This window comes from Saimiri boliviensis, chromosome 8, assembly GCF_048565385.1.
Source record: "Saimiri boliviensis isolate mSaiBol1 chromosome 8, mSaiBol1.pri, whole genome shotgun sequence".
Lineage (NCBI taxonomy): Eukaryota > Metazoa > Chordata > Mammalia > Primates > Cebidae > Saimiri > Saimiri boliviensis.
In genome coordinates, this window is record NC_133456.1 from 9,615,989 (window position 1) to 9,628,667 (window position 12,679).

At 47.3% G+C, this 12,679-nt stretch overlaps 1 protein-coding gene across 2 annotated transcripts in view; it reads left to right on the forward strand.

Annotated features, from left to right (window-relative positions):
* Window positions 1-9,012: 9,012 nt before the first annotated feature.
* The window catches only part of POC1A (POC1 centriolar protein A), an 85,654-nt gene continuing 81,987 nt past the window's right edge, over window positions 9,013-12,679 (forward strand). Inside the window, exon 1 of one of the 2 annotated variants that reach the window (XM_003936591.2) lies at window positions 9,013-9,355. In XM_003936591.2, coding sequence (XP_003936640.1) covers window positions 9,338-9,355 — 18 coding nt within the window. In that variant the 5' untranslated portion in view covers window positions 9,013-9,337. The remainder of the gene's footprint in view (window positions 9,356-12,679) is intronic. The other variant, XM_003936593.3, reaches the window with a different exon arrangement.

A 12,679-nucleotide genomic window follows, 5' to 3' on the forward strand; every position in this document is an offset into this window, starting at 1 on the left:
ATCATCCTGGTCAACATGGTGAAACCCCGTCTCTACTAAAAAAAATATATACAAAAAATTAGCTGGGCATGGTGGTGCGTGCCTGTAATCCCAGCTATTCGGGAGGCTGAGGCAGGAGAATTGCCTCCAGGAGGCGGAAGTTGTGGTGAGCTGAGATCGCGCCATTGCACTCCAGCCTGGGTAACAAGAGTGAAACTCCGTCTCAAAAAAACGAAACAAAACAGAAGGCAGCTGTACTGTGGAATAGATGCTAAACTTACTTATTGTTTAAGATGAAATATGAGACAAACCAGGCGTGGTGGCTCACACCTATAATCTCAGCACTTTGGGAGCCCAAGGCTGGGGGATCACTTGAGGTCAGAGTTCAACCCTGTATCCCATTAGGACACTGACTAAAGCTAGAAAAAAACATTATAATCTTGTACCATCTAGAGAGTTATTGTAGTCAAGAAATAATTCATGATTCAATCTGCCCTTAAGAAAAGTGTTAGACTTTTCCTTGGAAACAATTTCTCTCTCCCTCTCTAGCTCTTCTTTTCTATTAAAGAGAAATTATAGTAAGACCAGTTTGTGTGCAAAATGTTTTAGGCTTATAATTGTGAACTCAAACAATTTAGAAAGTTTATTTTGGCTTGCTTGGTGCGGCGGCTCATGCCTGTAATCCCAGTACTTTGGCAGGCTGAGGTGGGAGGATCATTTGAGGTCAGGAGTTCGAGACCAGTCTGGCTAACATGGTGAAACTCTGTCTCTACTAAAAATACAAAAATTACTCGGGTATGGTGGTTGGTGCCTGTAATGCCAGCTACTCGGGAGGCTGAGGCAGGAGAATAGCTTGAACCCGGGAGATGGAGGTTGCAGTGAGCTGAGATTGTGCCATCACACTCAAAAAAGAAAATGAAAGAACGTTTATTTTGCCAAGGTTAAGGACACGCCTGTGACCCAGTCTCAGGAGGTCCTGAGGACAAGTGCCTGGGGTGGGTGGGGCACAGCTTGGTTTTATACATTTTAGGGAGACATGAGATATCAATCAATATGTGTAAGACGTACATTGATTTGGTCCAGAAAGGTGAGACAACTCAAAGCAGGGAGGAGGCTCCCAGGTCCTAGGTAGATCGGAGACAAATGAGTGCATTCCTTTGAGTTTCTGATTCGCCTTTCACTAAATACACTATTTATTTATGTATTTGATGGAGTTTCACTCTTGTCGCCCAGGCGGGAGTGCAGTGGCGCTATCTTGGCTCACCACAACTTCCACCTCCCAGGTTCAAGCGATTTTCCTCCCTCAGCCTCTTGAGTAGCTGGGATTATAGGCATGTGCCACCATACCTGGCTAATTTTGTATTTTTAGTAAAGACGGGGTTTCTCCATGTTGGTCAGGCTGGTCTCCAACTCCCAACCTCAGATGATTCATCCACCTTGGCCTTCTAAAGTGCTGGGATTACAGGCATGAGCCACCATGCTCGGCCTACAATTTATCTATATGAAAGAAGGATAGAGGAAATAGTCACTTATGCATTAGTCTGGCTTAGTGAAACAATAGTGCAGAGGAAGCAATTAGATCTGCATTTGTCTCATGTGAGTCTCAGGGATGACTTTGAGTTCTATCTGTGCCATGTACCAAGGAATTTCCTTGTGGGCACTGTGAGGGAGGTATGTGGCTTTTTATCTTTGTAGTTGTCTTATTTAGGAATAAAATGGGAGGCAGGTTTTCCTGACACAGTTCCTAGCTTGACTTTTTCCTTGGTGTAGTCATTTTGGGGCCCCAAGGTTTATTTTCCTTTCACATTTCCTTCCTTTTATTTTTAAAATCTTTCAAAGAAAGCATTTTAGAAGAAAATGAGACTCTGGGCTGGGCATGGTGGCTCCCGCCTGTAATCCCAGCACTTTGGGAGGCCGAAGCGGGCGGATCACCTGAGGTCAGGAGTTTGAGACCAGCCTGGCCAACGTGGTGAAACCCTGTCTCTAGTAAAAATACAGAAATTAGCCAGGCATGGTGATGCGTGCCTATAATCCCAGCTACCTGGGAGGCTGAAGCAGGAGAATTGCTGGAACCCAGGAGGCAGAGGCTGCAGTGAGCTGAGATTGGGCCACTGCACTCCAGCCTGGGTGACAAGAACGAGACTCCATCTCAATAAAAAAAAAAAGAAGAAGAAAATGAGACTCTGGTCTGGGCGTGGTGGCTCATGCCTATAATCCCAGCACTTTGGGAGGCTGAGGTGGGTGGATCATGAGGTCAAGAGATCGAGACCATCCTGGTCAACAAGGTGAAACCCCATCTCTACTAAAAATACAAAAAAATTAGCTGGGCATGGTGGTGCGCGCCTGTAATCCCAGCTACTCAGGAGGCTTAGGCAGGAGAGTTGCCTGAACCCAGGAGGCGGAGGTTGCAGTGAGCTGAGATCGTGCCATTGCACTCCAGCTTGGATAAATAACAAGAGCAAAACTCCGTCTCAAAAAAAAGAAAAAAAAAATAGAAAATGAGACTCTGGTCCTACGTTATTAGGAAAGATTGTTTTTAGCAGGCTGCAAAGGCTTATATCCTACAAATAGACAATATGGGGAGGAAGGAGAAAATCAACAACAAATGAACAACAACAAAAAAGAACAATTCTGGAAAATTGATATAGGCCATATTACTTTGTCTTTTTGTTTTTTTCCTTTTTGTGGAGAACGGGGTCTCGCTATGTTGCCCAGGCAGGTCTCGAACTCCTGGGCTCAAGCTATCCTCCCGCCTCTGCCTCCCTAAGAGCTGGGATTACAGGCGTGAGCCACAGCGCCCGGCCTTTTACGCTTATTTTTTTTTTTTGTCTTTTTGTTTTTTTCCTTTTGCCATATTACTTTTAAGTCCATACACTGGTAGGCAGGTATGAAAGTGGATTTTAAGGCCGGGCGCGGTGGCTCAAGCCTGTAATCCCAGCACTTTGGGAGGCCGAGGCGGGTGGATCACGAGGTCAAGAGATCGAGACCATCCTGGTCAACATGGTGAAACCCCGTCTCTACTAAAAATACAAAAAATTAGCTGGGCATGGTGGCGCGTGCCTGTAATCCCAGCTACTAAGGAGGCTGAGGCAGGAGAATTGCCTGAACCCAGGAGGTGGAGGTTGCGGTGAGCTGAGATCGCGCCATTGCACTCCAGCCTGGGTAACGAGAGCGAAACTCCGTCTCAAAAAAAAAAAAAAAAAAAAGAAAAAAAAAAAGAAAGCACAGCTTAGGCCGGGCGTGGTGACTCAAGCCTGTAATCCCAGCACTTTGGGAGGCCGAGGCGGGTGGATCACGAGGTCGAGAGATCGAGACCATCCTGGTCAACGTGGTGAAACCCCGTCTCTACTAAAAATACAGAAAACTAGCTGGGCGTGGTGGCGCTTGCCTGTAATCCCAGCTACTCAGGAGGCTGAGGCAGGAGAATTGCCTGAGCCCAGAAGGTGGAGGTTGCGGTGAGCCGAGATGGCGCCATTGCACTCCAGCCTGGGTAACAAGAGCAAAACACCGTCTCAAAAAAAAAAAAAAAGAAAGCACAGCTTAAGTTTTAGTGATTTCAAATCAGAGAAAATAGGGAAAAAAGGAAAAGAAAGAAGAAAAAAAAAAAAAAGAAAATATTTTGGAGACTTGTAGCCAGGAAAAATTTTAGAATTCAGTCCAAACTGTAGCAAATAATAAAAATTGAAAAACATTAGGCAAGACTAGAATCTACTAACAAGTGTATTATGGTTTATCTTGAAACATAATTTCTGTCTCTCCAGTCCCCATTTGCACAAAAGACAAATCATGGTAGGACTGATTTGTCTGCAAAAATAAGCTTTAGTCTTATGCTTGCCCTGATTATTTGTATAAAGTGCAGCAAGTATAACTATTTATCACATAAGCTCTTTTTATAATTGGCTTTTTTTTTTTTTTTTTTGAGACAGAGTCTCACTCTGTCACCAGGCGCCAGGCTGGAGTGCAGTGGCACAATCTTGGCTCACTGCAACCTCTGCCTCCTGGGTTCAAGCAATTCTTCCGCCTCAGCCTCCCAAGTAGCTGGGACTACAGGCACATGCCACCACACCCAGCTAATTTTTTGTATTTTTCGTAGAGACGGGGTTTCACCATGTTGACCAGGATGGTCTCGATCTCTTGACCTCGTGATCCACCCGCCTCGGCCTCCCAAAGTGCTGGGATTACAGGCTTGAGCCACCGAGCCCGGCTATAATTGGCTTTTATAGAACTTTGTTTTATAAGGAATCTCAGATAAGACTTTTTAAAAGCCTTGAGCCCAGCCCTGGGTTTGTGCTGTCAGATACAAATACCAATGTGAGTTTGGGTAAATTTGTCTCCTCTTGAGGTCCCAAGATAACCTGGGGCTCCTGAGCCTGTCAGAAAGTGACATTCTTTACTTACCACAGGTCAGGAACCCTGTACAGGCACTGTGTAGACAGGTATGAGGCCAGTTTTACTCAGGGGCTTTTATTGGCTCTATAAGTCAACTTTGATTCCTTAAAGGAGTCTGTTTGTATCTGAAAGCATGCCATTCCAGTCAAAGCCTTGATAGAATAACCAGTGTCTCCAATGTGTCCTGTTACAAAAGAAAACAGATTCTTATTGCACTTATGCAAATAAATATTTTGCCGTAAGTTAAAAATACTCGCAAATAGTTTCCAAATTTGGAAAAATCAGGTACAGAGAAATCAAAATTTAGATTATAGCAGTACACTTTACTCAATTGTTTCAATTAGCAATAATTGTGCCTCAGATAAACCTCTTTGTCTGTGGTATTGCTGCTGCACAAAGCTGCAAATAGCTCAAAACAGGGCCTAGGGGGGTGGCTCATGCCTGGAATCCCAGCACTTTGGGAGACTGAGACAGGCAGATCACTTGAGGCCAGGAGTTTGAGACCAGCCTGGCCAACACAGCAAAACCCCATCTCTAATAAAAATACAAAAATTAGCCAAGTGTGGTGGTAAACTTTGTACTCCCAGCTACTTGGGAGGCTAGGCACGAGAGTTGCTTGAACCTGTTAGGTGGAGGTTGCAGTGAGTCAAGATCATACCACTGCATTCCAGCCTGGGAGACAAAGACTGTCTCGAAAAAAAAGGTTTTCTTGGCTCTGAAAGACAAAACAAAAGATAAGTAATGTTTTAAGCAAAAAGTCATAGAAGGATTTTTTCAGTCTTCCAATAGTTTAGTCCATACAGTTAACTCCTGTTCTATTTGATATTCATGAACACTTCAGCTCTCCATGGGAGTCTTGGAAGATTTTTCTCTATTCTATTGTCAGTCTCCAAAGTTATCAAAAACTTGCATTCAAGAGCACCTGTCTGAGTCCTATAGCTGAGTATAAAAAAACATCTTTTGAAAGGATAAGAATAAAACAACTGGGCTGGGCGTGGTGGCTCACGCCTGTAATCCTAGCACTTTGGGAGGCCCAGGCGGGTAGATCACCTGAGGTCAGGAGTTTGAGACTAGCCTGGCCAACATGGTGAAAACCCATCTCTACTAAAAATACAAAAATTAGCCAGGCATGGTGCCGGATGCCTGCAATCCCAGCTACTCGGGAGGCTGAGGCAGGAGAATTGCTTGAACCAGGAGGCAGAGGTTGCGGTGAGCTGAGATTGTACCATTGTATGCCAGCCTGGGCAATAAGAGTGAAACTCTGTCTCAAAAAAAAAAAAAAAAAAAAAAAAAAGAAAGAAAGAAAAGAAAAAGTAAAATAACCATGGATGATAAAGTCTGAGATCAGTCACAGTTAAAGACACAATCAATAAGAAAATCTGGTTACTTCTGTGGCATACAAGAATTTTACATTATAACCAAAATTGCTTCTTCTTTTTTTTTTTCGAGATATAGTTTAGCTCTTGTCACCCAGGCTGGAGTGCAATGGCACAATTGAAGCTCAGTGCAACCTCTGCCTCCTGGGTTCAAGCAATTCTCCTGCCTCAGCCTCCCAAGTAGCTGGGATTACAGGTGCCTACCATGACACCCAGGTAATTTTTGTATTTTTAGTAGAGTCGGGGTTTCACCATATTGGCCTGGCTGGTCTCGACCTCCTGACTCCAGCTGATACGCCTTCCTTGGCCTCCCAAAGAGCTGGGTTATAGGGGTGAGCCACCTAGCTCAGCCCATAATTACTTCTGATAATATAAGCTAAGACATATCAGAATCACAGGAATTTCACACAACTCTGGAACACATAATAACACATTCATATAAATATAATCCAAAGAAGGTTAAACAACATTTCATATTTGACAGTATTTCCTGTGTGATTTTATCACTTATCTCAAAGAAGTCTAATATTTCTCTTCAGGACTTCGGGAGACTAATATAAAAAAATGCAGACTGAACTTATAATTTGCGTTTGGGATGTCTGTCAAATATACGAAGCTTAAAACACTTGATATTGATGGCAACGGCTATGCCATCAGGCTGGCTGCAGCAGGGAAGCGTGGCTCGAGCTGCACACACCATGGAGCTGGTGGGAGCCCTGGGAGCCCTGCCCCTTCTGAGTTGGGGTGGGAGTTCCTGGAGTGCCACTGCAGCTGCCCAGAGGCTCCTGCTCTAAGAAGCAGGCAGGAGTCCCACCCTCCTGGGCGGGGCTACAGCCACCCAAACTGCAGCTGTGGATCCCAGCCTCCTTGTGCTCTTGCGGGAGGGCCAGGAGCAAGCAGGATGTGCCTCCCTGGGTGCAGCTCTGGCCATCCTCCTAGGCGCAGGACCTGGACGTCTTTGCAGCCTGCACCCTCAGGAGCCCCAAGATGGACACCCCTGCTGCCCTCATCCCTGCAGGCGCGGGGGGTGTCTGCTCCCACTATCTGGCCTCTCTCCACTTCTGGTACCTGCTCCAATCTCAGAGCAGGGTTGGGGCTGAGCCCTGGAGCCTTGAATGACAGTGGGAGGCAGACAGAGTCCTGGATGAAAGGGGAAAGGTCCCCAGTAACGCCCCATCTTCAGGCCAGAGAAGGCCTGAAGGCTGGGGGCCAGGCTGCCAGTCCCATGGAGTGGGGAGTGGGGACTCATGGTGCCTCTCCTGGGCCCACCCATGGCTGCCCATGGATCAATCGGCACACACTACCTCTCCTTTGAGGTCCATAAAAGCCCTGGATTCAGCCAGAGTAGAACAGAGGATGGCCAGAGGATGAAGAGGGCAGAGACGACGGGACGGGATGACCAGCTGCCGAGAGGAGTACCCTCTCTGCTGAGAGCTTCAGAGGTGACCTGCAGCAGAGAGGAGCTACCCTCTCTGCTTAGAGCTTCAGAGACCTGCAGAGATGTCCGAATGACTTGCCTTCGGACGGGCGCCACCCTCTCCAGGGCCTCCTCTCTGTTGAGAGCTGAGCACTTAACAGGATGACCTGCCTACGGAGAGGGGCTACCCACTCTTCTGAGCTGTTCTAACACTAAGTAAAACTGTTCTGAGGCAGGAGAATCACTTGAGCCCAGGAAGCAGAGTTTACAGTGAGCCTAGATCATGCCACTGTACTCCAGGCTAGGTGACAGAGCAAGACTCTGTCTCAAAAAAAAAAAAAAAAAAAAAAAAAAAAAAAAAAAAAAGAATGCCAAACATAAAAAAAAAAGAAAATTGTCCTTTGAACAGTTTTGAACAATTTCAGGGTGTGTTGTTTTAAGGAGAATTTGATTGTGTCTACGTTAAATTAGTATGAACATTTCTAATGTAAAAAAAACAATTCTATGCCAAATCACAGTGATAACTGGATGAAATGTATCCTCCTTTCTTGTGTCTGGCCTTTGCTGTGATGACACATGCCAACTCCATGTGCCAGTTTCTGAGTTTACTGAACTGAACTCTGGTTTGCAGATCCAGTGACACGATCTCAGGTCTCAATATGTAGCAAGAAACCTCAGGGCCTGGCCAGCTTGCAATCAATGCTGGAGTTTGGCCCAGTTGGCCTGCCTTGAATCTTGCAAAACATCCAGTTTAGGTCAGTTGCAGGTTGAGAAAATGCTTGCAGGGAGGCGGGGTAAAGGAAAAATTTACAGACACTGGGCCTTCTGACTGCAGAAAGTGAGTAAGGATGGCCTCTGGTGGCCAGGCCCCTGGATTGCCTCCTTGTTTATTTATTTTAATTTTATTTATTTATTGATATGGAATGAATGTCCCCCAGGCTGGAGTGCAGTGGTACCATCTTGGCTCATTGCAACCTCTGCCTCTCGAGTTCAAGCAATTCTGCCTCAGCCTCCCGCCTAGCTGGGATTACAGGCACACACCACCACGCCCGTCTAATTTTTGTATTTTTAGTAGAGATGGGGGTTTCACTATGTTGGCCAGGCTGGTCTCAAACTTTTGACCTCAGGTGACCCACCTACCTCAGCCTCCCTAAGTGGCTTTCAAAGTGCTGGGATTACAGGTGTAAGCCACCGTCCCCGGCCTCTCCTTCTTTTAAAGACTGGATTTCTAACAGCTTGTCAGGCCTGAAGGGTCTCATTTCAAGAGATTCCTTTGAACGGGCCTGGCCCTCTGGCTGACTGGAGAGTCAGGGAGGCTGGGTGGCAGCCTGTGATGCCCTGAGGCACTTGAGGACTTGGACGGAGGATCCTGTCCTGACAGGGCCGGGCTGCACCACACTCCCTAGTGTTACAAATGGGTAAACTGGTGGACAGAGGAGAAGCGTTTTTCCTGAGATCACACAGCCAATCAGGGCGAGAACTGGGAATCGAACCTAGATCTCTCCACTCCATGGTTGTGACTCCAAGTAACTTATGTTCTTTAAAATCGACACTTGTCTTAAGAACGTTCGGACGGGCGAACCATTGAGAGTTCCCGAAAGGCGAATACTCAGTTATCAATAGGTTCCTGCGGGAAAACCTGGCTGGGCCGGTGCGCGCGGATGCTTTAATGCAACCTGATCACAGCAACCCACTTGTCCTCCGCTTCCCGGATCCTTAAGGTCGTCGCTTCGGGTGGTAAAACCCGCCCCGCCCTCACGTCATCTTGGGAAGTGTAGTTCCAACTTCCTCCAGACATAGGGGCGCGGGCGGCTTGGAACTGCGTTTCCCAGAAGGCTGCGCTCACCGTTAAAGCAGCCGGAAGACTGGCCGGTGGGGTGAACCCCCATCCTGGGTCTCTTAATTTCTCAGGCGGAATGAGTGGCGGCTGACGGAGGCCTTTGGCGGCACTGTCTGTGGGTTGTCTGGGTTTACGGAACTGGGCACAGAGACTGTGGGGCCGGTCATACAGCTCTGCCTCCAGTCGTGGGACAAAAAGCTGAGGCGCTTCTCCTTTAATTGAGGTGGGCGTGGCGCGGCTAAGCGGCCCGCGTTGCTATTGGTGGTCGTTGGGGGCGCGGAAACTGAACCGACTGCAACCGCCACCGCTTTAGCCTCCGGTGCCGCCAGCCCCGCCATGGCTGCGCCCTGCGCGGTAAGCTCCGCTGACTGCAGCTCCCCAGACCTCAGTCTCCCCGTTGGGACATTGGGCGCCTAGTGGCCACAACGATGGCTGCGAGGGGCGGGTGACGTGCCGGGTTCCAGGGTGGTCCTCTTCAGGTTCAGCTTACCGTCTGTGCAGGGGGCGCTGGGTCGGGCACTTTCTGAGCGCTTCCTACGTGCCAGGCCCTGCGCCGGGTTTCTGGAGCGAACAAACAGGCTTCTGCCTCCATAGTTTGCATCCTAGCGAGGGACACACGACCACGTCCTGACTCACTTGTGACCTGGGGCCAGTATCGTGCCTCTCTAGCCTTTCTCCCCGTTCTTAGCACTGGGTGGCTGCATGGGGTCCTGTTGCGGGTACACCCTGATCCAACACGTGGATACAGCAGGACACTGGGTTGCCCGGGCCTGCAGTGTGAGCCGGGCAGAGCCGCCCTCTCTTGAGTCCACTCTCCTCCAGAGATCCTCATTTCGAGAGATTCCTTTGAACGGGCCTGGCCCTCTGGCTGATAGGAGAGTCAGGGAGGCTGGGTGGTAGCCTGTGATGCCCTGAGGTACTTCAGGACCTGGACGGAGAGTTTAGGCTAGGATCCAGACCTTTTGACTCCTAATCTGGTACTCTACCTCCCTTCATGTCCTCGCATGTACAAACCACTGTTGAGGGAGATGAGGCCCACATGCAGGGAGATACAGAGGGGAGGTGATGTTGAGAAGTATCACGGGACCTACCGGTCAGGGGTGGACTTGGACTTGCCTCTTCCCACTGAGCCTAGAGGCGGGCACTCTTACCCATGTTCTTTCAAGAAGCTCAGGTGAGAGCAGAAGGCTCTGTTGGGGGCTGTCCCCCAGCTGCTACTCCCTTTGTTGTTGAAAGGAGACTCTGATAGGTGTGTTAGGGGTGGAGCTGGGCACAAGGCCATAGGGCCTTTGTTCTAGTTACTGCTCTGTAGGGTGGCAGTGGCTTTGCTGTGCCCCAAGGATATCCTTTCCCAGGAGGAGGCTTTGGGCTCCCTGGAGCACCCAAAATGTTCCCTCCCTTGAGGTTTCTGATATTTAGAGTAGGGGGAGTTGTTTGGATGGCTGAATTACAACCTTCAAGCATTGAGACACAAGCTGCTATTGGATGGAGATAGCCTCTGGAATATTCTTTCTGCTGTTTTCCTAAGCAATGTCCTGAATGGCCTTGCTCTTTCTCTGATGATGGGTAGAGTGGAGGTGGTGGTGATGCCATGGGGACCTGTCCAGGGCTGACCTTTTGGGTTCACTGGCCAGTCTGTGGTGGCATTGAGGTGATAGGATCTGATTCCTGAGATGGGGTGGGGGGATGCTGTAAGGTTCCTATTTTCTCTCTCTAGGCTTTTACTAAGATATTCACATACCATAGAATTCACCTCTTAAAGTGTACAGTTCAGTAGTTTTTAGTACATTCACAGTATTGTGCAACTATAGTCACTAATTCCAGAATATATTCATCATCCCAAAAAGAAACCCCATGCTCAGTGACAGTCACGCTCGTTGCTGCTTCCCTTTCCCTATTTTCTCCCAACCCTTGACAATCACTAGTATATTAATACTTTCTATCTCTATAGATTTGACTATTCTGAACTTTCCACATGAATGGAATTAGACAAAATGTGGCCTTTCGTGTTTGATTTCTTTCACTTAGCATGTTTTCAAGGTTCATCCATGTTGCAGCGAGTATCAGCACTCAGTCCTTCTTAATGGCTGTATACTATTCTGTAGTACGGATATGCTGCATTTGGTTTATTCATTCATGTGTTGATGGACATTTGGGTTCATTCATTTGTTGGCTATTAAGAAAAATGCTGCTCTGAACATTTTTGTACAAGTTCTTGCATAAACCATGTTTTCAACACTTTTGAGTATTTACCTAGAATTGCTGGGTCATTTGCTAACCATGTTTAACTATATGTATATATTCATTTATTTATTTTTTTGAGACAGAGTCTAACTCCACTGGCCAGGCTGAAGTGCAGTAGTTTGATCTTGGCTCACTGCAACCTCCTCCTCCCAGGTTCAGGCAGTTCTCCTGCCTCAGCCTCCCAAATAGCTGGGACTATGGGCACCTGCCACCATACCCAGCTAATTTTTGTATTTTTAGTAGAGGTGGGGGTTTCGCCATGTTGGCCAGGCTGGTCTTGAACTCCTGACCACAGGTGATCCGCCTGCCTTTGCCTCCCAAAGTGCTGGGATTACAGGCATGAGCCACTGTGCCAGGTTAACTACTTTTTTTTTTTTTTTTTTTTAAAGAGTCAGAGTCTTGCTCTGTGTGTGATCAGTGGTGTGATCAGAGCTCACTGTAACCTTGAATTCTTTTTTTTTTTTTTTTTTTTTTTGAGACAGAGTGTCGCTCTTGTTACCCAGGCTGGAGTGCAATGGCACGATCTCGGCTCACCGCAACCTCCGCCTCCTGGGTTCAGGCAATTCTCCTGCCTCAGCCTCCTGAGTAGCTGGGACTACAGGCACGCGCCACCATGCCCAGCTAATTTTTTGTATTTTTAGTAGAGACGGGGTTTCACCACGTTGACCAGGATGGTCTTGATCTCTCAACCTCGTGATCCACCCGCCTCGGCCTCCCAAAGTGCTGGGATTACAGACGTGAGCCACCGCGCCCGGCAACCTTGAATTCTTGTGCTCAAGCAGTCCTCCCACTTCAGCCTTCTGAGTATCTGGGACTACAGACACAAGCCACTCCACCTGGCTAATTCTTTAATTTTTTTGTAGGGACAGGATTTTGCTGTGTTGCCCAGGTTGGTCTTGAATTCCTGGCTTCAAGTGATCCTCTTGCCTCAGCCTCCCAAAGTATGGGGATTAGAGGTGTGAGCGTTTGTACCTGGCCTATATTTAACTTTTTGAGGAACTGCCAAATTGCTTTCCACAGTGTTTTTTTTTTTTTTTTTTTTTAAGATTGTTTTGTTTTATTCTGGATATCTTGCATTTTCTTTGTTTCTTTTTTTTTTTTTTTTGAGACGGAGTTTCACTCTTGTTACCCAGGCTGGAGTGCAATGGCGCGATCTCAGCTCACTGCTACCTCTGCCTCCTGGGTTCAGGCAATTCTCCTGTCTCAGCCTCCTGTATCTTGCATTTTCATGTGAATTTTGGAATGAGCTTGACAGTTTCTGCAAAAAAAGACACCTGGGATTTTGATAGGAATTATGTGGAATCTGTAGCTCAATCTGAAGAGTATTGTATCTTTGTAAGTCTTCCTGTTCATGAACATGGAATGTCTTTCCATTATTTAAGTGTTCTTTCTTTTCTCTCAGGGAAGTTTTGTCATTGTCACTGTACAAGTCCT